Source organism: Gouania willdenowi, chromosome 9 (assembly GCF_900634775.1).
Source record: "Gouania willdenowi chromosome 9, fGouWil2.1, whole genome shotgun sequence".
In the NCBI taxonomy this organism is placed as follows: domain Eukaryota; kingdom Metazoa; phylum Chordata; class Actinopteri; order Blenniiformes; family Gobiesocidae; genus Gouania; species Gouania willdenowi.
In genome coordinates, this window is record NC_041052.1 from 31,347,896 (window position 1) to 31,373,739 (window position 25,844).

General features: G+C 38.5%; 3 protein-coding genes across 4 annotated transcripts; all 3 read left to right on the top strand.

Annotated features, from left to right (window-relative positions):
• The first annotated feature begins 1,119 nt into the window (after positions 1–1,119).
• LOC114470058 (ubiquinol-cytochrome-c reductase complex assembly factor 3-like) lies at positions 1,120–4,915 on the top strand. Its single transcript, XM_028458067.1, has 2 exons — positions 1,120–1,309; positions 4,699–4,915. The coding sequence occupies exons 1-2, from the start codon at positions 1,193–1,195 to the stop codon at positions 4,825–4,827; spliced, it is 246 nt and encodes an 81-aa protein (XP_028313868.1). The 5' UTR covers positions 1,120–1,192; the 3' UTR covers positions 4,828–4,915.
• Positions 4,916–6,275: 1,360 nt separating this feature from the next.
• LOC114469898 (activated RNA polymerase II transcriptional coactivator p15-like) lies at positions 6,276–15,897 on the top strand. 2 transcript variants are annotated; one of them, XM_028457788.1, is made up of 5 exons: positions 6,276–6,379; positions 10,589–10,658; positions 11,436–11,555; positions 15,474–15,582; positions 15,649–15,897. In XM_028457788.1, the coding sequence occupies exons 2-5, from the start codon at positions 10,590–10,592 to the stop codon at positions 15,726–15,728; spliced, it is 378 nt and encodes a 125-aa protein (XP_028313589.1). In that variant the 5' UTR covers positions 6,276–6,379; position 10,589; the 3' UTR covers positions 15,729–15,897. The 2 variants fall into 2 exon arrangements, with proteins under 2 accessions (XP_028313589.1, XP_028313590.1); XM_028457789.1 differs by lacking the exon at positions 6,276–6,379 and adding an exon at positions 6,435–6,631.
• Positions 15,898–18,389: 2,492 nt separating this feature from the next.
• Positions 18,390–22,053, top strand: LOC114470083 (RING finger protein 223-like). The gene is made up of 2 exons (XM_028458098.1): positions 18,390–18,976; positions 21,813–22,053. The coding sequence occupies exons 1-2, from the start codon at positions 18,390–18,392 to the stop codon at positions 22,051–22,053; spliced, it is 828 nt and encodes a 275-aa protein (XP_028313899.1).
• Positions 22,054–25,844: the final 3,791 nt, after the last annotated feature.

Consider the following 25,844-nt stretch of genomic DNA (forward strand, 5'->3'; position numbering starts at 1 on the left):
CCCCCGGTCAGACCCGGTCCGAACCCCCGCAGCCTCTCACCTGTCAGCCCGGAGCTCAGAGTCAGCAGGGCCGCTAACACAGCGGCCTGAGCGAGCAGCGGGGTCCGCATCCTGGGCTCAGGAGGACCGGGGTCGGTGCTGATCATCCCTCCATCCCCCGGAGTTTGGGAGGACGGAGGGTTCGGTGGGTCCGGAGGAGCAGCGGGTTCCGGCCGGTCACCGATTCATCGGTTGTCAATAAGCTGTCCGTCGGTGGTCCGTACACTTGCTGTTTGCCGCAGGATGAATGAAAGTGATGCTGAGCTGCAGGAGGGCACGTAGGGGTATGACGTCGGCACGCAGCAACGCCCCCACAACTTGTTATCTATTTATCTATCTATATCAAATAAACAAAAATAAAAAAGTTTTTATGATTTTTCATCATCATTCTTCTTTCTAATAAAAATGCAATTTACAAACTGCAGTCATTCTTTAAGTGTTTAAATCAAATGAACAACAACAATAAAATGTGTCATGTATTTTTTTTTTCAAATAAAAAAGTTCATATAACAATATACAGTCTTTCTTATCAAAATGTCTTAAACACAAAAAAACAAAAACATTTGATCACCTTTCATGTTTTGCATACCTAATACGTCGTAGGAGGGATACAATTAAGTTTGAAATATATATATATATATATATATATATATATATATATATATATATATATATATATATAAAATCATATTTACCTGTTTGCTGTTGTGATGGGCGGCCTTGTTTCCATGCATAGTTCCACATTCACTTTGATTGACAGTCTCAAAAGATCAGTTGATTCAGCTTGGCCTGGAGTTTTGTGCAGTGTTTCGCAATAAAGCTCTGCATTAGTTTTCTGAAGCATAGGAGTGGAAAAATGCAGAATTGACGACTTTTCCCTCTCTGAACGTAACAGAATTTGGATTGGCCACAGTTTTAGATGAGTTTCTTAGGATTTTTGAAGAGGCATAGAATGTGTGAATCAGTCATTCTTCCACACGCACACGCACGCGCACACACATTTTTTCTTGTCTGTGTTATACTGTTGTGAGCCTGCAGGGGGCAGCACTGCAGCCTGCTCTCCCCGTTAGTGCGCAGGTCACAGTGCAGAGTTAGAGCTCCACTTATTCAATCACCGGTCAGTGTGTGTAGCTGTATCCGGAAAGGAGGCTCAATGAGCGGCCTGCGGACCATCCTGACCTCCAGCGCCATGGTGGCGGTCCTGGGTGTCGGATACGGCATGTGGTCGGTCATTTCACCCGGAGAGGAGCGGCGGAAGGAAATGCTGAAGGTGAGGGTGAAGTCCGTGAAACACACACACGCACACGCACACACGCGCACACACACACACACACACACACACACACACACACACACACACACACACACACACACACACACACACACACACACACACACACACACACACACACACACACACACACACTGTGCTGCTGATGGATGAAGTTTGTCAGGCTTCTTGTTTATGTTGTCATGAGTACTTGTATAGTTAATTTGGACAAATGTTGCTACAATATGTAGATTCCCCCCTGGGGATGAATAATGGTGTATTGTCTTCTAATAAATTCAATGATATTTTTTTGTACTACTTTGTCAGTGCTAATTAAATTTCATATGCATACACTTGTTAAAACAGAAGTTGGGGGGAAAAAACTACAAAACAATATTACAAGCATTAGTTTAACTTCAAAAACAAGCAATACATTATGTTCATAATACAGGATATTTAGATCACACCGAGCCACTATTCACTGAATCAAAATAATTCACAATGGCAGAAAGTGTAGCTTTTCAAATTATGCAAATAGCATTTAAAGCACGAAAATATTCAGAAATTTTTAAAGGCTGAGACTTCAAATAAACTTTTGATCACTACATGCCATAAATACATGAACTGTATCTTTTCAAAGCATCCGTGTTCAAAGGAAAAAAATATTATTTTTAAACAAATAGATGTATATATGTATGTTTAGACAGATTAATGTATAGGTGAATACATTAATTGTGAATACAGATATATCAATTATTTATGTCTCTCTATGTATAGTCCTAGATATTACAGGGGGAATAATCATAAGTTTGTAATGTTGGATTTTGTAACTATTTATTATCTGCTTTGAGTTTTGATTTTCTCTTTGTGGTAAATGCACTTTGTTCATGTTGGAAATAAAAAATACTTAAAATTGAAAAGCTGTGAGTGCTTGGAAACTAACCTAAAAAGCATAAAAGCACAAATTTTGGTGCATGATTAGCTCTACAAATAAAGTGCACTGTAACTTTTTTTTTTTAGCACTCCATGTGAGACCTTTATCACTTTCAGCTCCTGCAATTGTGTACTGGGTAGGAAATAAATGTCGAAACAACTGTTTAAAAACACACACATGCACTTTACACATTTATACCTTTACTTTAAACCAGCGATTCTCAACTGGTGGGTCAGGACCCAAAAGTGGGTCGTGGAACTTTACTGAATGGGTCACAGACAGCTGGTCAAAAAAAAAAAAAAAACACTTCATGTCTCTAAAATTGTCTTTTATTTTGAAAGAAACTTTTCTTTTGACAGACATGCTGTGAAATGCATGTTGCACAGGAAAATATATAGATTTATATTTTAAAAAAGATTATATACTGTATGTGTGTTTTCAACAGCTATTTTTGAAAAACTAAATTTTGTTGGTTGATTTAATGACCGTGGAAAAATTTGGGTCCCAGGGTGAGACCAGTTGAGAACCCCTGCTTTAAACTACGGCCTATTGTCCCTGAAAAGGTCTAGTGTTTTGTACATATCGTCTTTCCAGTCTGGGAGTATTTCCTCAATAGGTCCACAATCGTTTGGGAACGATGAATATGCTCGTTTTTCTCAAAGTAAATTTTTTTCCTCCAGGTCTACTAGCTTGAAATCCACCTCTGTGTCATGCCTCTTCCTTTTTTCCCCCCCGAGGATTTGACTTGGACCTGGAGCCGCCGAAGTGCACCAAGTGTTGCCGGCAAATCCGGTGGGCAGAGGAAGGATTGTAAAGATGATCCTACTTTCTAACCTCCTCCATAAACTCTCGTTTAAATCAATCAGCTCCATTGCTGATACGAAAGACTGTGAGTTGTGAGCTGACCAATCACAGCCCTAGCTGACTACACGTCAAGGCGTTGCGTCTTGGATAGTCAGGATTTTTGGGAGGTTACAGGGGAGGGGGTCTACGCCTACGTGCGTCTACGGCAGGGGATTTTACGCAGAACCATAAATCAAGCTTAAGGATTGTACCTTTAAGGGGCATGTTAACGTAAAGTCAGAGTTAAGTCAGATCTGCCTTCTTCTTGATTTGTACTGAGCGCATGGACAGAGTTTTGTTACTTTTCTGTTACCGTCTCATCTGAAACAACATATAAGTAGTGTTTGAGCTTCCCCTGCATACAGTAAACGTGATCTCTGGATCTCTACTTCGCGCTCGCACACAGTTTTACAGTGAGTGGAGGAGGAGGGGCTGCTTTGTTGGCGTGAGGGAGGCTGAGCATAGTGACTGTGTATGAGACACGGGACGCAGGAGAGGCAGAGAAATAGGTGCGGATTTACAGTCAATGGAAATAAATTTAAAATAAATAAAATAAATTTGAACGCAAAATGAACTATATCAATATAAACAATATTTTCCCGTGAGATATCGTGTTTATAAATATATTGTTATAAATTAAAATATCGAGATATCGCCCAGCATTAATCCTCTGCTTGGTAACCGTAATTAACGTCCAATATAAACAGTGTTTCAACCAGATGTAGCTTGTAGCGGCGCATGAAGCTGCTCATCATGTTTCTAACTCACAGCGGATCATTCAACATGCGCACGCACAGATGTGACTATCGTCAGGTTGAAACGTGTTCAGGCTTAAACAGACATCGGCTTCATTTGGATCGGAAAAGTTCGGGCTGTTTTCTCTCAGGCTGGGGCTAAGTTTTCTTTTTTAGGCCCAATTAAAGCTCTACTGTGTGCTTCCTCCGTGTGTGTTACATTATTACTGCAGGTCCCACATTATATATCATTTGAATTTGAAAAGCGCATCTTGGAATCAGTCTTTTTGAATACATTGTTATTTCTTGTCTCTACAGTGTCTGTTTTGTAGTGAAGGACTTATACCAAGCATGAGTAACTGTCTAACTACATTCATCATCACCACCCTTCACCATGTCAACAAATAACTTTAAAGTAAACTGAAAACTTTAGCTCTACTACACTCATTTTGACCCTCAGAGTTATACTTTTCTCCATTTTCTGCACCGGTGGCACTTGCTCGATCACCCTATGCTGTGAAGAACCCTGGTTGTGCAGCTGCCTTTTGTTGAACTTTGGAGCTGCACTCACTCTGTCGCCACAAACCCAAACCAATTCCAGATCACTGACGATCCTGTTCTCTGTCTTGCGCTCGTTGGCAGAACCCATGTTGTTGCTGTGTGCAATTGTGAGAAACGAGGGAGGGGGGAGCTACAGAAGCTGGCTTTGTTTTTTAATTGTCTGCAACAAAATATTCAAATTTAGAAAATCAATGAATCGCGTTAGGGGCGGTAGCGTTTACGATGCCGTTAGACGTCACTTGACGACATGACACTAATGCTAATAGTCACGGTGTCACAGACAAACGTTAACGTGTGTAAATGTGTGACTCCTGCAGAACTTTCCCGAGTCCAACCCGTTGCGGATGGAGGAGACCCGGCAGAGGAACGCCATGCTGTTGCAGGTCCTGAAAGATGCTGCAGAGACCAAGGACAATATCGCCAGAGGCTATGGCCCGTCAAAATAAAAGGACAGGGTTTTTTTCCTGTTTAATTTATACATTGGATGTTTAGTCATGTGACCATTGGATGTTTATTAAAGGTGTCCAATAAGAATCTGGGATTTCCTGTTTCTTTCAAAGTCCAGAGAATAAGGAAAGTGTCCTCCAAGGGTATTAATGACATTCTCAGCTTTTACCTGTGATTTAAATGCAACATGTTTGTGATACTTTTACAAAACTTAACTTTTGAGTTTTTCTTGCAGCTAAAAATCTGCAGAACTTTAATCTAGATTTACTTTGTTTATGGACTGAGTGTAGAATGTTTTTATGCTGATGTCAAATCAGCACCATGAGTAATGCATTGAAACACATTTAGAGTCTAAGTCCCAGAGGGGAAACTTTAATCCCAATATTAACCAATCTGAGCATTAATACAGGACACAGCAAAATGGGTTTATTGTTTTAGGTCTTCTTGAAGTTTTGTGTTGTTCTGCGTATTCTCTCATTTTGTGCCTTGTGTTGTTTTTCTGAGTCAGTTTTGTGTAAATTTGTTGTCATTTTGCTTCCGTGTTGTAAATTCTCTCGCTGTCTTTCATGTTGTATATTTTTTGGAGTCATTTTGTGTATTTTTTGTTGACTATTGTAATTTCTAATGTTTATTGGGGTTATTTTGTGTGCATTCTTCTGGGGATGCACAAAATTTGAGCAAGATTCTGCATGTGGCCCCTGGGCCACCAGTTCAGCTCACGTCTACACTAAGTCTACCAATGGTTTGAACGAACATTCAAGAAAAGAAGAAAATAAAGTGGCCATTGGGTTTATAAGCATTTAGTTTGGTTCTTACTTAATACACAATAATTAATGTTTATAAATCCGTTTTTAGTTTAGTTTTGACATTTATTTTGATGTGTATGTGTATTTTATCAACTTATTTGGTGTTTTGTCCTATTATTATTTAGTTGTGTTTATTGATTTGAGTGTTCAGTACCTCGTTTTTTGAATCTCAGTCATATTTTATTGTTTTTTATTATTACTTATTCTACATTTTCTGCATACACCTAAAGTTAAATATACATCTATTCTATACACATGAGTTGTGCATGTCATAGTTAAAAGCAAATTTTGTATTTATTTTTTTTGAGAATTTTAAAGTATATTTAACTTGTTTAACTTACAGACTCGTTCACTCTACGTTTGGAAGCGGAAACAAATCTTTACAATTGCCATTGAATTTTGAGACATTCATGTTCATGCATGTGAGTAACGATAATTAATGATATTTAAATCAGTTGTACAGCGGTATATGATATATATGGTATATGATCCGTCAAAAGAAGTCAGTGCGTTGTTGCCCTATATCAACACTCTTGGAATGTCTGTCGTCCAATGAAATCACTTGGTCGGAACCAGCTGTTGTCTAAAATGGTTTATTTGTCCTTTGTACATTTGCCATAGAAAGTGTAAAACGTTATTGAACAGTTTGTACTGAACTCTCGCGATAATACGGCTATTCTCGCGGAGGCGCGCTACTCCAATTGTGGTTCCCAGTGAAGCTAGTCGCTCCACAGAAGCAGAAAACGTAAGATTTCACGGTTTTTCTCCTGAAAACTGCACACTTGTACCAACTGTTCTCCGCAGAGCGCTTTAGTGGGCTTCACCATTCTGTCCAGAGACGTAACAGTAGACCGTGGTTACCCGTAGCTCCTGCTAACCGCGCTATGTTAGCATTTAGCTCCTGAAGCTAGCGGGTCGAGAGCGCGCTGCACACAGGTTTTAAAGGAGTGCTCGCTGCGGGAGCGCGCTCAAGCATCAATCAAAGCTGAAAGTGGAGGTAAGTATAACACAGAACAGCCAAAACATGAGGAACAGTAGCCAGAAACCTAAAGAGCTGAGCCGGGAGCACGTTCGTTAGTGTTAGGAATGGATTGGTGATCATGCTATCCTGTGACTGGTTTGTGGTTTTAACGAAAATGAATGTGATTTGTGACAAAGCGTTCAGAAGAATGTACTCGCTAAGTGACAACATTATAGCATCACCACTTACGACTACCAGTTGGTTTATTACACTGACAGGTATATTGTATTTAACGTCCTAACCTCTGAACAATATATACACTAGGGGTGTGCATTGTCATGAATCTGACTATACGATTGATGATTTGCATGTCACGATATATGTCCCATTGCTAAATGATGTGATATACATCGTGATATATCAATAACAACAAATCTCACCTTACAAGTATAAATTTTAGGAAATACAATTTTTGTCATACATGGATATCAGATAGTTACCTACAGTGGCTGGGAAGTGTCAGGTGAATGCATTTACAGAAACGAACACAAATGCAAACCGGCCACAACCGAAGTGTTTCCGACGGACGGGTGTTATGATATGATAGCCTGATATGAAAAATATAAGAGTATCCTAATCAACTTTCACTTACTTTCATACGCGTTTCAATGGCTTCTTCTTGTTCTTAACTGTTCTGGTGGGTTAAAAACATCCGCCAGAAACGTGTCCGTCTGTAATACCGGTCCGTCGGAAACACTTTGGTTACTGGACCGGTATTACAGACGGACACATTTCTGGCAGATGTTTTTAACCCACCAGAACAGTTAAGAACAAGAAGAAGACAAGATTTTTTTTCATGTAAAGTGTGTTGCGTTACATCAGTGTGTCGAGAGACGATGTGTGAATTATGAAGACGGCAAATAATTTACATTGTTGGACATCTGTGCCTGCAATGTGTTACCCGTCCTGACCAGCCGGGGGCAGTAGTACTCAAAGATGCGTGAGTGAGGGGGAGTTTCCACGCTGCCTGTTATTTGGCAGGTGACGTGATGATGTCGCTAAAGCCTTCGTGAAGTTCTTCACGTCAGGCCTGGGACGATAACACATTTTATCATCCCACAAATTATTGCTGATAACCAATGTTTTTGTTGACATTTGTTTTTTAAACCACATTAAGCACTAATGTAATGAAAATACATTTTAATAATGCAGGTACAGCCATTCAGAAGCAATAAAGTTTTATTTCTCAGTATTTATTGCCATTGTAGTTGAAACAGCAGCAGTAGCTACATGTAGCCTCACGTTGGTTACGTTGTGACGCAATATGAGTTGGGCTGGGCGATATGGACCAAAATTGACAGCTCCATATTTTTTCTCAAAATGACAATATACGATATCACAATATTTTTAACTTTTTAAAAGTTACCAGAAAGAATATTCTTGGTTAAATTTGCGGATGCAAGATACCACGTAAGCACATTTATTAACAAACAGCTGCACAATGTGTGACAGTTAGACCTTTTCTCCTCTAAGGGACTGCACGTGTGTGTGAATTCTATAGTGTGGCTTGTGTTAGCGGAATGTCTGGGATGGGATGCACTCAGTGATCCATCTAGCTGAGCTTTTCATCCTCCTAAACTAAATATTTTAATACAAAAATAAGCTATGAAAACAAAAACATCAATATAAGAAATATGGTAATTTTCTATATTGCCAAAACACAAATCGCAAAATATCTTGCCCAGGCCTAAATAATATAACCTTTATCACCGTAATGAAATTAAATATGAGGTGATATGACAGACCTCTAGCGATGTAACGATTCACTCAACTCCCGATACGATTCGATTCACGATACTGGGTTCACGATACGATTCTCTCACGATTTATTTTACAAAATGGGACTGTAGACAAATTTTTTTTTGGGAAAAAAACTAGAAAACACTGTACTATTTTCCTTTTATTTTTCATTGTCAAAAGAATTCCTTGATAAACTATTCAAAACAATGCAATTTAACTAAAAATAAATCTTGAATGAAATAAAGGAATAATACAAATGAAAATGAAGCCTATTAATTTAAATTCTGGTTTGATAATAAACAATGCAAAACTGCATAATAGTTATTTTTCTTTTTAAAAGTGCAACTGAAAATGTATTTTGTGCCTTAACAATTGGACTTTAAAAAAAAACAAAAAAAAAACGTGATTGCAATGATTTACGTCATATTTGTTTGGACCAGCAGAGGGCGCTGGTAACACAGTGGTCGGTTGGCATGCAGATATCTTTCAGTGAAGAAGAGAAGCTACGCTAGCAGACAGAGCTAATAGAAAAACGTGACTTTTGCAGATATTCAAGTAATATTACAGATATTCTTTCGGTGCTAAAGGGGTAATGAATCATTTATTAACATATTTAAGAGTAGAAGGCAGCCAGAAAGAAAGTATTAGCAGACTCCGCCCGCCGCCTACATTTGTTGATAGCGCCCTCTGCTGGTTAAAAAAAAGTACTGCGATTCAATTTTCAGAAAATCGATATCAACCGTGATACCTATGAATTGATTTTTAACTGCCTTACGATTAATCGTTACATCCCTACAGACCTCACCTTCTGAAATGTGAATATATATATGACACACACTAAAACTAAACCCTCACCCACATGTTTTTACTAGGACTGGGACTTTAACGCGTTAATTGCGATGAATTAATTACACAAATAATGCAGTTAATCACTTTTTTTTTGCACTTCAAACAGCGTAGAACCTTGCCTATTTCAGGAGTTCCCGGTTTGACCATATTAGTGATGCACAGACCACAACAGGAGAACCAGAGGAGGAGTCGTTGCTGTACTTCATGGGCGTTAATTTGAGTTTAAATAGAAACACAGAATGGAAAACAAAAGCCCAGTTGTGTGGAAATTGAGCCAGAAAGAGTTTGTGGTTCACCGGAGCTCTTCTAGCCTCAGCTACCACCTCAATGCTAAACATGTAGCAGCTAGCACAGACACTAGGGCAGTGCTAGCTGCTACATGCTCCAAGCAGGCAGCGTTTCCAATCCACACTGGACAAGATGACAGGGTTTAGAGCCAAAATGAATAAGTCCATGTTTAACAAATAAGCAAAGTCAGTGGATAAATGTTTATCGTGGACAGTCGACCACTCTCGGTGGTAGAAGATGTGGGCGGGGCTAGAAGCGTTGCTACAGATAGCATCGTCTGACTGAACTTATGAACTGCTATGTAGAAAAACTATTTCAAACTAAATTCATCAGCTTCATCAGTTGCTCTGTTTATTTCATGCCACAGATATTCTAACTATTTTGCACTGTTTAGTTTCCACTTCTCTGGAATGTTTTGCACTAAGTGCTGTTTTTTTTTTTAATACACAAAAACATATTTGTTTTAGAAAGTTTACAAAAACTCCAGAAAAGCATGAATATAGTTTAGTTAACTTAAGTTTGTGCTTTGTCAACAATTTGTTTCTTGTGTCAAATATTGTTAGGCCATTAATTTAGATTAATCAAGATTAATTTTTTAGGTTTTTTTTTACTGTTGTCCCACCACGTGTTTTGGGGAAATGTGACACATTTCCACTTGTTTTTAATTGTGAAACAGGTGGTGAGTTGGTGTAAAGTGACGCAGGAATGGGTCGACTCAAACTGAATCAGGGAACTTCTGAAATTGAAAGACCACTTAACCAAGTAGTGTTTAGACTCGGCTGGTGACTGGGTGTGGGGGGCGGGGTTATGATGACTCGGCATCTTTAGGAGCATCACAGGTGGTTTAACAGTGACGAGTGCTCACATACAAACTGTATTTTTGTGTTTTTTCTAAGGATTATATAAGTTGAGCTGACTCCTTAATGTTAGCCTTAGCTTTAACTCCAGCAAATAAGGATAAAAACTCCACTTCGTGCATGGTAATAACAGTTAGCTCGCTCAGCTAACGCAGACAGGAAGCACTGGTATCCTAACCTTTGACCTTTATGTGTGCAGGATGCCAAAATCTAAGGAAGTGCTCTCCTCCACCTCAGGGAGTGACTGTGACAGTGACACAGAGCCCAAGGTCAGTGCTGCCCTGCTTAAACTGGGCTTTGTGTTAACTGATGACCAGCTGCTTTCAAACTGTTAGCTTCTGCTAACTAGTCAGTACTCAACAGCTGGCTCTTCTCTCTCCCGCAGTTTGTCTTTGTTGTTTTGTGTTTCTTTAGTGTATTTATGTGTCAGTGTTTTGTCGTCTTTTGGGTGTTTTTCTGTATATTTCTTTGGTATTTTTTGTGTATATTTTTTTAGGGGTGTCCCGATCCGATATTGATATCTGATATCGGTCCGATATCAGCCAGAAAACGAATATCGGATTTTATCAGACTGCATCCAAAATCTCAAATATATATTATATTTATTCAATCGTAGAATACTGTAGATGTTATGTTAAAGGTTCAAATGAATCTAACCAATTGGTTAATAATAAATGGGTCAGTTTTGCTCATACCTACTGTTGCTGATTATTGTTGATCAAGCCTTTTTTAACATTCCACACTGTAAAATAAGTAATAAAAGTATGTATGATTGGTGTTGATATCACATAGAATCGGTATCGGCCAATACTCAAGGCTGCAATATCAGCATCGTATCGTAAGTGGAAGAAAAAAAAGTTGTATTGGGACATCCCCAATATTTTTTGTGTACAATATTATTTTTGGTGTGTTTTCACGTATTTTCACTGGAACATCAGACTGAGCTCATAGTTACTGTCTTTGCTTCTGCTAACTAGTCGGTACTCAACAGCCTTTGGGTTAAAAGGGGAGGAGCTATGGGTGGTTTAAACTCGCTGTGTTTGCAGGCGAAGAAGAAGAAGGCGAGCGCTCCAGAGAAACCGGCGAAGAAGCCAAAGAGCGGCGAGAGCTCCAAGCCCGGAGGATCCTCCAAAGGAGGCAACGATGAGGACGAAAACAAGTTTCAGGTCCGACTCACAACACGACACACAACTTTCTCTTTCACACACGCTCCCAATGAAAAGACGCATTTAGTGAACAGAAAACTTTTTGTAAAACATTTATTATTAAAGATTTCAGAACCGATTTGTTGATGACCCTGACAGGTGTATTTCATACATGCAAATCATTCACCTTTCGGCGAAATTTGTCATTTTGAACTCAAAATAGGTAATTTATGTGAATCATAGTTTATGCTCACTGCATGCTACTCACTTGAAAACAAACCAACATGGCAACCAAACGACACAGCTGCTGAATGATTGGCTGTTTGCCTGTCACTGGTGACGTCCGGGGGTATGATAGGCTGGTTCCACCCGTCTGTTAGCTGATTGGCTGTTTGTGTGTTTCTGTCGGCTGAACCACAGACATGAATACGTGCTGAACGAAGGCAGCTCCGCTTCGATAGAATTACGGTTCAAAAGAAAAACAAGCTAAAGTTCTGTCTCGCCCAGACGCACACACCGTCACAAACACTAGACAACACACTCAACATGGCTGAAGCACCGGAACCGAGCGGCGAGTTTGCCGTGGCGTCGATTGTCAGTGGCATCACTAATTTTGCTCAAAAAAAAAAACTCCAAAAGTCACCTTTGGAACTATTTTGGCTTTAAACAAGGTAGAGACGGTAAAGAGGAACTTCTATCAAGCTATAGAAGACAAAGGAGGGAACACATCTAATCTCATAAAACTGTCGTCACACACATTAATATCTAATACCAGATTAGTACGCCCTGTTTATGTTCTAATTGGTAATATTAGTTAAAGGATGTCAAAGTATACGGCAACTACAAAATGCATAAAAATATAGTTTTCACAGGGAATCAGTGTTGGAGAACAAACGTGATTGTCAAATAGATTTTTTTTAAAAGACAGTGGATTTGTTATTCGAAGTTAATTATTTATATAGTTAAATGTGCAAAGGAAACTGAATGATTATTTAATTTCAACCATATAAATTCTAACTTTTATTTGTTTTTTATTGCTTATATACAGTTGTATATATAACTTGTACAAATATATTGGCAACTTCTATCATAGTGGGGCCACAAAAATTGGTTTGTTTGCTAGGAGGGTCACATGATCAACATTCATGTCGGCATTTAGAATAATGAGCGATCAGAGCATTAATACAGGAAAGAACAGAGTTTTCTTTATTGTAATTTTGAGTCTCTGTCATTTTGTGTATGTTTGTTGTCTTACTCGTTGTCAGACTTTTTGTGCATTGCTGTAGTCTTTTTGTGTATTTTTGTTGTAAAATATACGTTTTCTTTGAAGTCATATTGTGTATTTGTGCTGCCGTTTTTCATTTTCTGAGTAATTTTTATGTATTCTGTCTTGTGTATTTTTGTTGTCATTTTCTGTAATTTTGTATATTTTTATGAGTAATTGTGTGTATTACTGTTGTTTTTTGTAATAGTTTTGTTTGTTTTTTGAGTATTTTCTGTGTTTTTCTCTTGACTTTTACTGTATTTTCCTGTAATGTTGTAATTTTTTGTGTTATCTTGCTCTTGTTTTGTGTATTTTTCTGTCATTTTGTACATTTACTTTGGGGGCCACACAACATTAGACGAGGGCCGCATTTGGCCCCCGAGCCTCCAGTTGCCTATACCTGCGCTAGTACATGTCGTATTAATTAGGAAACGCATCTACAATTATCTAATGGGTTTAAACCACTTACTAATGTTAATGTCAAATGTATTAAGCAATTAAAAGTGCAGTTGGGGAATATGTCACTATAAAATTACCTAACTTTAAATTCAGAAATGGCAATAAAATTATTATTTTTTAAAATATTGTACTTAATATTTAGCAAATTTTAGGTACTTTTATATCATATATATATATATATATACTGTATATAATCGTAATTTTTCACAAACCACAACTTAAGTGGTGTAAATACATGTTTTTAGGCTTGAAGGAAATAGTGTATTTTGCCTTATTATACTATTTAGAGTGTTCCAGATTGCTTTATTTGTGTGTTAAAATTAAAAAAATTATCTGGGGGAGGATCCCCCCCAGACCCCCCTACAATGGCTTTTGTTGTCCCCTTTTTCATGGTATTTAGACCAGAGGGGCATTTCATCAAAGTGCTTTTACGATGAATGAGAAACCAATAGGAACCGATGCTGAGACCAACAGGAAGTGACATCATCTGTTACTGAGCAGTAAAAATAAATGGACACTTTAAAAAAAAAAAAAAAAAAAAAATTAAAAAAGGATTGACTGTGTTTTGAACATTTAAAAAGTAATAAAGGGTTAAAAAGGTGTTATTTAGTCAATTTATCATAGAAAACAACTGAAGCATGCACACACTGATCGTGTGCGTTTGATAAGTTTTTTTACACCTGTCAGCGTTAAATAAGAGATGATGTAACTCACAATTAAATAATATGTAATTTATGAGACTTGTGAGTGTTTGAATAGTTTGTGGAACTCAGCACTAAATGAACATCCAACAGCGGTGCTGTGCTGTTGGATGTGCTGTTGGATGTCACATCCAACACTGCAGGTGAGCTGTGCACGGGAGGTGCGTGCACTGCACGCACATACCAAAAAGCTTTGTCATTGGGAGCCTTAGTGCTCTGCCCTGTGACTGTCCCTGAAGCCCCTCCCTCTCTGTATATCCACAGTTTTCTCATTATTAATCTCTGATCAATGAATGGACACATTTATACCGTGCGTTAACCGGAGGCGATGGATACGCACGTATCCTTATATATTATTACTGATGGTTTAAACACATGGAGACTGTGATATCTCATTAAAAATACGGTACACATAAACATGTAATAAGACAATGATTTTATCGTCATTTGTATGGATTTAAAATAATCTTAAAACATTTATCATGATATTCTGTTTAATTTCCTTTTAAAATACCGTATTGAAGTGGTATTTAAAAAAAAAAGTCTCTTTGACTTATTTTTCCTTTTGTAGATCTTTATTGAGTGTTTTAAATGACTTCTTTAATAATGATGACGTGGTTTCATGAAAGTGCGTCTGCAGCTTAAGCCAAGCCTGCAGCTTAAACCTGGTCAGGAGCAGGTTAGACCCACAACTGTGTTACTATGGTAACCAAGGTGTTTTCTCGTTGATGAAACCGCTGTTCCAGTTAGAACCCGGTTTAATGGAGCCGGACTCTCAGGTTAAACCTGGACTTAACCCTGAGCTGGGTTTGATGAAATACCTCCCAGGGGTTCTCAACCTGGGATCGTGAGACACTGGGAGGGGGTGACCTATTTTTTGAACAATTTGAGCCCATTTTTGCTTATTTTGACCTTGTTTCTGCAACACCAAAACTTACTCATTATGTGCACGTAAACGAGCTCTACAGATAATTTTTCACTAAGTTGGACATTCTCGTCTCTCTGTCTGTAAACATGCAATATTTTCCCACAACCTGACTGTGAGGCAATATTCAGTGTCAGATTGACATTTCTACTTGATCGTTTTGTTTTTTAATAAATAACTAAATATAACAATATTCCCATTTCTGTTTTCTGTGATCACAGACTGTTATTTAAGGATTAAGATGAAGAAGCATTAACGCTCCACATTTGTATCAAATTATTATATTATGAAATAAATGAATAGATTAATTACTAAAATTAGCATTTATTAATAATTGTAATATTATAATTTGTCTAAATGATTCACAGTTTTGTGTATTTATACATGTTGGGTTTATTTGTTGAATAAATACAATAAATTAGTAGAATAAATGACATTTTATAAATCTATAAACTACGGTACTTGATGTTTCAGAGACGGACTCCAATTTTTAAAAAAAACAGGAACTTTAATAGATTTCATTAAAGTTTGGATTAGATAATTCCACCCTGCTGGGATTAATAGTAACACAAACCCAATGTTTCCTGCAGATCGGGAAAATGCGATACGTCAGCGTGAGAAACTTCAAAGGAAAAGTGCTGATTGACATCCGGGAGTACTGGATGAGCCCCGACGGAGAGATGAAGCCTGGGAAGAAAGGTGAGCGACCATCACGTTCATAACACCCTCTCAGTGCAATCCTAATCCCTGGATTCGTTCTTGCAGGCATCTCCTTGAACCCGGAGCAGTGGAACCAGCTGAAGGACCAAATATCAGAGATCGACGACGCCGTACGGCGGACCTAGACGTTCCCCTAGCGTTCTTTCAGAAATGCTGAGCGTGTTTTTTTTCCCTCATCTGTAGGTTGTAGCTTTACTTAATCAGATGTGTGTGTGTTGTAACGTTGGAGTTGTTGTCTCAGTTTTGTTTTTGTACTGAATAATAAAAAACGGGCACTGGCTCAAATCTGTCACATATCTTATGTTTGTTTGAGGCGGAAAAGAAAGTTGGATTCACAAAGTCTGAGTTTCTCCAATTTAACACATTTTTACTTAATCTAAACTACACACACACACACACACACACACAGGAAGCAGTTTGATCCTCCTACTTTGGATTGTCACCAAACAAGCAGTGAAACTCCAAATGAAGTTATCTGCCCCATGTGGTGGCTAAAGTCAGACTTTGCCTCTTTTTCATTCTAAACGTTTGGTGTTTTTTGTTTTTTTGCAGATGAACAAATAAACCAAATGCAGATAGGAGCTCATTCAGAAGTTTGTTTCAGAAATAATAATACAAATTTCTAAATGAACTATTTAACTCGTGTAGGGAAGTAAAGTCAAACTACATGTGTGAATAATCAAGTCTGATTTGATTTACTGTATTTCACAGATAAACAGCTGATCCTAATCTCAGAGTTGGTCTCATTCAGGTTTTTGTTTTAGAATTAACACAATTTAAATGAAGATATTCATTCTCCAGAATAGATTAGTTTATCGGGTTCATGTCAGGATTAACCAACTCAGTCTTTACCGTCAGTGGAAACATAAATGTTGGGGTTTTTTCTTATTAACAGATAAATAAATCTGAATGAAATTACATTATTCACACCAGAAATCATGAAGTCAAACTTAAACTCCAATAAACTAAATTCACAGATTAAATAGTAATCCTTAATTCAGACTTTATTCTATTGAGAAATTACAAACTCCAAATCAAGTTTTTTTTTTTTTTTTTGAGTAACGTCAGGATTAACAAACTCACATTTCACATTATTTGGACTTCCATAATTAACCTATTAGTAAATCACATTAACCTCCTTTTGGATGATTCAAATTAAGCTTTTTTTTTTATTTACAAATTGAATGATTAACTGTGTCAGGATTAACAAACTCAGAGTTGAAAAGGCTCTGATTGGTGCCTTAATTAAAAATAAATGAATAAAATACATTAATATTGACCTGAACCCAAACTCTGGTCTGATGTGATTTCTGGATAAACTAAATCAGATGTTCCCGCCTCATTAATCACCCTCAGGTGTGCGGGTTGGTAATCACGGTGAGTCCTTGAACGCAACACACCGCAGTGTCACGGGGAGCAGAACCAGGTAAGAGCCGAGCCCCGCGCACCAGAGTGCGTTCAGAAAAACGGAGATTTGAGGTTTTCAGGACGACATCAATATTTACCGGAAGAAGAATCACATCATCTTGTATGTTTTACAGCTACACTGGTTTAAAATGAACTTCGGCTTGTTGGTCAATGTTAAAGTTCGAGTTAAACTAAGGAAATGTTAAATACATTTTACATTGAGACCAAGCTTTGCATCGAAACAACATTTTAATCAGTTAATATTCTGGGTTTATTGGTTTATTAAGGCTGTTTGATTTGTTGTTTTTTGTGTTATTTTCCCCTCAAAAAGTTTTTCAATTAAAATGGTTATTCTAAACTTTCAGATAAATCTTCGGGTTTTCGGACTCGTATCAGACAGATAAAGAGACTCCAGTCGGAAGAAGGAAACTTTTACTTTTTCTGAACAAAAGTAAACATATTCCGACAATGAAACGCGTTACTCTGAATGTCTGACATCAGATGGTCAGAGGTTGACTTCGGCTCTTTGTTTATTGATGAAAAGTGATCAACTAGGAGTTAAATCACCAAAATGTGAAATAAACTCTGAACCTGACGCTTAAATCAATTCAGATATTAGTTAAGCCTGTTGGAATAAAAGGCTGTGCTTCATATTCACCTTAAATAATTAATTTTAATTCAATATATCTGAATCTTCATTTATTCAGACTCTTCAAAGACATTTACTAATAATAGTTGAAGTTTAAGGTTTGAAAATCTAAATAAATTTGAGGTTTTTAAAATGATGAGATCCTTTGTGAGATGTCTCTGCAGGTAAATGTGTATGAAGTTGTAAACAGAGCAGATATGGGAAGCTCGTGGCACACAAAGTAAACACACTAATAACATACAAAATGACAAATAAAAAATAAACCACGAGACGACTAAAGAAAGACAGAAAAATTACTCAAATTAGTCCAAAAATGAAAACTTTACTGTGTAAAATGTTTTTGGTCATTATTCTAATGAATGTTGATCATGTGACCTTCAGGTGTGTGTTTAAATTTCACTCGTTCTGCAGAAGAATTAAATTCAGCTGTTGGTTACATGATGTGTGGGAACCAATGAGATGAAGAGTAAACAAAGTGCAGCTTAATCACTTAATCATCACCTCAAAGCATTTTAATCAGTTCTGTTTTATTAAATTATCATTAAAATTGTATTTATATTTACGATAATCAAATTTTAATTAATTCAAATTGAACAATAATATAGAAATGTTTTTTTTTTTTGTTTTTTTTAAATTCATTTTAATTTGACTGTAAATTAAATTGTAATAAAGTCTTTTTTTTAATTGGATGAAAGGTTTGAGCTCTACATTAATCGTCCAATCAGGCGACATGAATCCTTCCGGATATTCAACACCGGCCTCTGTCTCCGCTCCTTATTCCTCAGAAGCTCCGCCCACCTCCACACTCATCCCCACATGTCACAGCTCGGTCTTCTGTCACGTGTCTGTGCTGACCAGAGTCCAGGCAACGCCTCCTCCTCCCAGCTCTGCCCTGCCGTTCCCATACCATGCCCCGCCCCTTCCTCCTAGCTCCGCCCTGCCGCTCCCACTTCCATCCCCGGGTTCTGCGGTTCCATCCCCATCCACAGGTCCCGGTGCATCGCGGCTCTCGGTGGACTCCGGTCTGGACCTGGACTGCTCCATCTGCTTCAGCCAGTTCAACAACGTGTTCCGCTGCCCAAAGATGCTGCGCTGCCGCCACACCTTCTGTCTGGAGTGCCTCGCTCGCATCAACGTGAAATCGTCCGAGCCGGACGCCGTCCAGTGCCCGCTGTGCCGCCGCCGGACGCCGCTGCCCGCCCTTGGCCCCCCCCGGCTGGCCACCGACCGCACCGTGTTGTCCCGCCTACCGGATGCCATGCAGCGCGTCTACAGCGTCCGCTTTGTTCGCAACAAGGGAAAGCTGCAAGTGAAAAGGTCAGAGGGGGCGGGCAGGGTTGGGGTCAATTACATTTTTCAGTTACAATTACGTCTTCAATTATCCATGTTCAATTACAACTATGCACTACAAAATATGTGCTTGGCATAATCTACAGTTAGCTGAAAGTGTGAATGAAAATGAAAATATAAATTATATCTAATATTTTTTATAACTTATCATATTAATGGTAGTGGTACTGTGAGATGGTGGTAATACACAGAGAAGAACAGAATATATTGTATTGCCTATTTCTTGACTTGGTCAAATCTTGATGTGTTCATGACTAACAATTGATCCATATCACAGACATGTACTGTACATGTATATAAACTAGCCATTATATGACACCAGGGATGTGACAGGTATTACAGTATGAGTTCTCAATTTGAAAAGGTACATTTATGAGGTATACCATTCATTAACCAGGTCCATGATTATTTTTTATTAAGCTATTATATTATTTAAATTTACAAATTTGAAGGAAGTGCACAAGATGGACAGGTCATTTTATTTGCACATTTTCTTTGTGTAGTCTTGCTCTTTTTTTCTGCGTATGTATAATTATCATTTAGTGTTGTTTTTATACACCGCTATGCCGTTAATACTATACTTGTATATTTTATTAAACCCCTCAGTGTTTAATATACTTTTATATATATAAGTATTTTCTGATTAAGTGAAAGAGCACTGATCAGCCGATTCATGTTTACAATATGAGACTATAACCTGGGTCACTGTTTAAACGTCAGGCAAAACCATAATTTTCAGCTCGTGTGCAGCATTAGCTTTAGCAGCATTAGCTTTAGCAGCATTAGCTTTAGCAGCATTAGCTTTAGCAGCATTAGCTTTAGCAGCTAACTCGGTCTTTCTGCCTGGGAGACTGATGCCACGTTTGAGCAAAACATTATATAAAGAATCATTGCTCCAAAGGCAAAAATAATTAAAATCTCTGTCAGACTCGCTTCCTACACCGTCAGCCATGGCGAGTTTATACCTCTTGACCTTTGACGTAATGCGGAAGAACTGAACCAGAGCAAGACTATGAAAAGGCTTATAGCTTCCAGGTAGGGTAGGTTGGTGGGGGGTGCGCTGAGACCTCTCGGGTGTGTATGTGGGGGGCGGTGGCTGCCTCTCGGCTTGGGATCTTTGGGGCATCTGGGGGTGGCCTGAGGCTCCCTGGCCCCCGCTCTCTCTGCTGGCCTGGCTGCATATTTGTGTCCGTGGCAGCGCTTGGGTTTACAGTAGCAGTTCTTGAACATACATTGGTCTACGAGGCACTGGCATACCTTGGACTGTGGGAAAACTTGTCCTGGGCTTAACCTTAGACACGTTGATCCCAAATACCTGTTTTAGGTATTACCACTCACTCCTTCCCTCTGTCCACAGCCATCACCATTATACCTAAGCTTCACACTTGTCACCAGACTGGCTTGAATACACAACTATAACTTCACATCTCACTTTAAAATAATCAACTCTTCCCCACCCTTTCCATTTCTTACTTTGAGTCTCTCTTTCCTGTTCCCTTCCCCCCACCCCCTCACCTAGGTGTAACACTGTCCTCTCTTTTTATATTCTCCCTTTAATAAAGTGTTTCTGACCCTTCCTTAGGGAGGGCTGGTGTTGGTCACAATTATGCAATAAAATACATTCATTTATTTAACTGCAATAACAAAACATGCATTCCTGTCTTAAAGTGGTTGCACTTCTTGCAGTGTTGACCTTTGACAGCATGTGCAGAAAAAGTTAAAAAGAAAAAAAAAAAAAAAAAAAAAAATGCTAGGGTAGGCAATTTTCTCCAGATCCACTTAAGTGTTAGGTTGAAATCTTCTTTATGTTCTGATAGAAATTAATTCAATTCAACTTTATTTGTATAGCGCAATTTACAACAGTCATGTCAATGTGCTTATCAAAATATAAAATTAATAATAAGAAAGAAAAAAACCCAACAAGATCCACATGAACAAGCATTTAGTGACAGTGGGAAGAAACAACTCCCTTTTAACAGGAAGAAATCTCCAGCAGAACCAGGTTCAGAGGTGGCAGCCATCTGCTTTGACTGGTTGGGGTTAGTGAACAGAATGATTTGTTTGCAAAGGTTTGAAGGTAAATTCTGGAGCAGCTCCACCCTAGCTTAACCAGCTGTGCGCTCTAAAAATGGGATCGGAGCTGAAAAGTCAATGCAGTTTCACAACAAAATGTAATAACTAAAAAAGTTTAAAAGATTCAAATTATAAAAGCGATGGCATAAATGTTGGGAACTTTCTCAACGTTTTGCTTATTTGTCAAAAGGTAGTGTTGTAGTAGTCGAGACCGGTCTCGTCTCGGAAGCATTTTGACTCGGTCTTGGCGCTCTCTCTCTCGCTCTCTCTCTCTCTCCTACGGTTTCGACCACGGAGCAGAAGAGAGATAGAAACTAATCACTGGTTAAAAAAAAAAAAAAAAATCCCAGTAAAATTCCGGAAAGCACCAGGAATAAATATAAAACAAATGAAAGACAAATTAGATGATATATTTTTGTGTGTGTATTTTACAGCTGGTTTAAGACAAAAGTCAAACTGACCTGTTATCATAAGAAATTCTAACACAAGAGGAAGGTTGTTTTACAAGGTTATTTATTTTATGACATTCAAGGGAAAAACAAATAATTGTAAGTTGGAAAAAAAATGTTTGCCACTGTAACCATAATTGAGTTGAGATTGGATGAATATTTAAAGACAAAATTGTAATTAAAAAATGACCCCAATCTCGCGGTGGGGTCAGAGGGGGCGGGGTTATGCTGGAGTATTAGCCTCGGTTCTTTTATTCATTCTGTTTAATCTTCTCTGTAAGGTCATCTGAAGGTCAGTGGGGCTGGGGACAGAGGTCACTGGACCACTCCCTGGACGTGGGGATGCCCAGTCCTCCTGCGGTGACACGTGGCGCTGAGGGCGAGGCCAGCCAAGGCGTGCTGGGTGTACTGGGCCGGACCGCCTGCAGGGCCATCCTCCTCACCTCCATCGTCCTCATGGTGCTGCTGATGGGAATCATCATCTTCCTCCTCATCTTCCACAATGACACCAGAGTGCCGTGAGAACATGCAAACCTGCCCTGAGGACAGTCGCTGTTAATGATGATCAGAACTCTTTCCTGTGCATGAAGCTACCAGCAGGTGGCGCCTTTTTACCAGACTTTATACCCAAAGACAGCTGAGGAACAAACTGGGTCCTCTATAAAAGAACAACAAAAGAGAAAAAGTGTCGCTGAAAACAAAATGTCTTCCTGTTTACAGTTATCAGTCACAGGACTGCAACCCTCCAGGACCACCTTCACATGAAGCCACCACCAGGGGGCGCCATTCAGCAGAAAGACGGGCCTAACGACAGAAAGGAGAACCTGCAAACATCCCCCCAACCATTTAGTTCTTGCTTTGTTCCAAGACAAACTGCCTTTACACCAACCCACCAGCAGGTGGCGCTGGGAGCAGAGTTTAGACTTGGTTCTCGTCACTGGAATTGGACTCGGGTCATGACTAAAATCCAATGTCAGATTTTGGTTGCACTACTGTTAATTTCATTCAAACGCTTTGGTGCATTGCCGTGTTTGTCCTGAGGGGGGCGGTATTGCACAGTCTAACCCTCACTGGTCCTGTACTGGTTCTGCTGTCTATTGGAGGAATGACCTTTGACCTTTTTACATGTTTTAATCTTTTAATCTTATTAAAGGTGAATTTTTACATATTTATAATATCAATGTTTTATCTGCAGATCAACTTTAATAAACGCCTGTTTTTCACTTCAACACTTTGCTTCATTATTTGGTAAAAACAATATAAACAGATATAAAGAAATCAAAAAATGATGATGTGATGAATCTAAGACGTGAAGCTCAAAATGATTGTAATATGAAAGCTAAAATTAAAAGCTTAGATATATGTAACAAAATTCTGATTTAATTTTAATGTGAATGTTTGGATGCCATTGGTGATGACCTTTGATTTAAAGCCTTCAGTGGTGGTTGGAAGCTTTTTGGTGACGCATTTGGGTTTTTTTTTTTTTAACAATGAACATACATTTTCTTACATGGATTTGTCTTACATGTGAGGAGAGATGAGCTGAATGTCAAATGTGATAGTTTTTTTAATGTTAAATATGTTGGTAAACTGCAAATGTAACTATCTTTTTAAATTAAAGATACTGCAGAAATTAAAACAATGCAAGAACAATATTTAAATATTAAAATCACAAGTGACTTCAATAAATAATGGATCATTAATCATCTAATAACATGTGCGTGTGCACACATGCACATCCTTCACAATTATGAGTTAAAATAAATCAAGTTTATTAAAGTTTTTCATCTGGATAACTTAGCTTAACTTGACTTAATTGAACTTATTTATGTATCTTAACCTAACTCAACTTCATTATTTTAATTAATCAAAATTATTTTATTTTGCGTTAATTTGTTCGCAGGATTAAGTCAAAGGTGCTTCATTGTTTTCATGTACTGTATATACAGTTGTGTGCGAAAGTCAGGGCACCCCTTTAAAAACAGCATATTTTATATATTTAAAAAGTTATATTCATATTTACTGTCTCTCTGGTATATGGGAAAAAAAGACAATATTGTCAGGAAACATTAATGCATAGTTACATTTTATTTTATAAATTGAACAAAATTACAAAAATGAAAAACATAATTTTGGCATGTGCAAAAGTCGGGGCACCCTGAGAGTTTCAAAGTGTCAGATTCTTTTTACAAGCTCAGACCTCTACCAGCTCATTGGTCCTGAAGCATGTGTCAACAATTGTCATTAGGGAGTGCCAGCTGGTGCCAATTTGAGGGTTTCTTAAATACGGCGACTCCACAAACCTTGTACAAACACTCAGCAACCATGGGTTCCTCTAAGAAGCTGTGTAAAACAGAAAAAATGAAAGTAATTGATGCCCACAATGCCGGGGAGGGCTACAAGAAGATAGCAAAGCGTTTTCAGCTTGCAGTTTCCACAGTGCGAGGCATATTTAAGAGATGGCAGGTGAGGGGAACTGTGGAGGTCAAGAAGAGATCTGGAAGACCAAGGAAACTCTCGGAGAGAACAGCTCATAGTCTGGTCAGAAAGGTAAACCAAAACCCACATTTGACTTCAAAAGACCTCCAGGAAGATTTAGCAGACTCAGGAGTGGTGGTGCACCCTTCCACTGTGCGCCGATACTTGCACAAACAAGACCTTCATGGAAGAGTCTGTAGAAAAAAACCTTATCTACGACCTCATCATAAAATACGTCAAAAATATGCAACAGAACATCTACAGAAGCCTGATGACTTTTGGAAACAAGTGCTGTGGACTGATGAAGTTAAAATAGAACTCTTTGGCCACAATAAGCAAAGGTATGTTTGGAGAAAAAAAGGAGCAGCATTTCATGAAAAGAACACCTTGCCAACTGTTAAATATGGGGGTGGATCCATCATGCTTTGGGGTTGTGTTGCAGCCAGTGGGACAGGAAACATTGCTCGGGTGGAGGGAAGAATGGATTCAATTAAATACCAGCAAATTCTGGAGGCAAATATCACAGCATCTGTAAAAAAGCTAAAGCTGAAAAGAGGATGGCTTCTACAACAGGATAATGATCCTAAACATACCTCCAAATCCACCATGGACTACTTCAAGAAACGCAAGCTGAAGGTTTTGGAATGGCCTTCACAGTCTCCCGACTTAAACATTATCGAAAATCTGTGGGTAGATCTTAAAAGAGCTGTGCATGCAAGACGTCCTAGGAATATTGCAGAACTGGAAGCCTTTTGCAAGGAAGAATGGGGAAAAATCCCAAATAATAGAATCCAGAGACTTGTTGTTGGCTATAAGAAGCGTTTACAAGCTGTGATATCTGCCAGAGGGGGTGTTACTAAGTACTGAAGGTACTGATGCTGTAGGGTGCCCCGACTTTTGCACATGCCAAAATTATGTTTTTCATTTTTGTAATTTTGTTCAATTTATAAAATAAAATGTAACTATGCATTAATGTTTCCTGACAATATTGTCTTTTTTTCCCATACACCAGAGAGACAGTAAATATGAATATAACTTTTTAAATATATAAAATATGCTGTTTTTAAAGGGGTGCCCTGACTTTCGCACACAACTGTATGTATATATTTAAATTACATTTTTAGATCACCAGCCAGCATGGCTCGTAGATTCTTAAAATTACCAGCCAACCAGAATTTCCACCAGTCAAATTTTTTTCCTGCAGAAATAAACTACATTATGAGCCACAGAATATATTTAGGCATTCATGTTTCTTTAAACAGTTTTTAGGCCAGGCTACTGGACTCAAAACGCCACTCTGTTCTAATTCTTGTTGTGTACACTATTTACAATCGCTACTACTCTGTTATTCGTGGACGGATCGGGCTGAAATTTGGTAGGTATAATCTATGGATGTGTACGCATCAATGCTCGGAGCCCAATTTTCGATTTGGGGCCCCTCAAGTCAAAAATCACAACTGTTGGTGGTATCAATACCGATATATAAATGGGGTTCATTACCCCGTACGTGTCATGGGGCGCCCCATTTTTCAAATGACTACTCATCCATTAGTTCCCGTTAGATCGGAATGCAGTTTATTACAAACACTCTATGAATGAATATGATGAGATGCTTGGAGCCCATTTCCGGTCATTTCCAGATTCATGGGAACATAGTCGTGTGATCAGAGGCGTTGCAACAGGGTAGGCAACACAGGCAATTGCCTGGGGCCCCCGACGGATGGCTGACAGTCAATTTCAATGACAAAATAATGTAACTGCTTTGAGACGCTGTAGCGACAGAGCATCAAAAATCCTCTGCATGGGGCCCTTTCTGAGTAGTCACTGGCTATTTG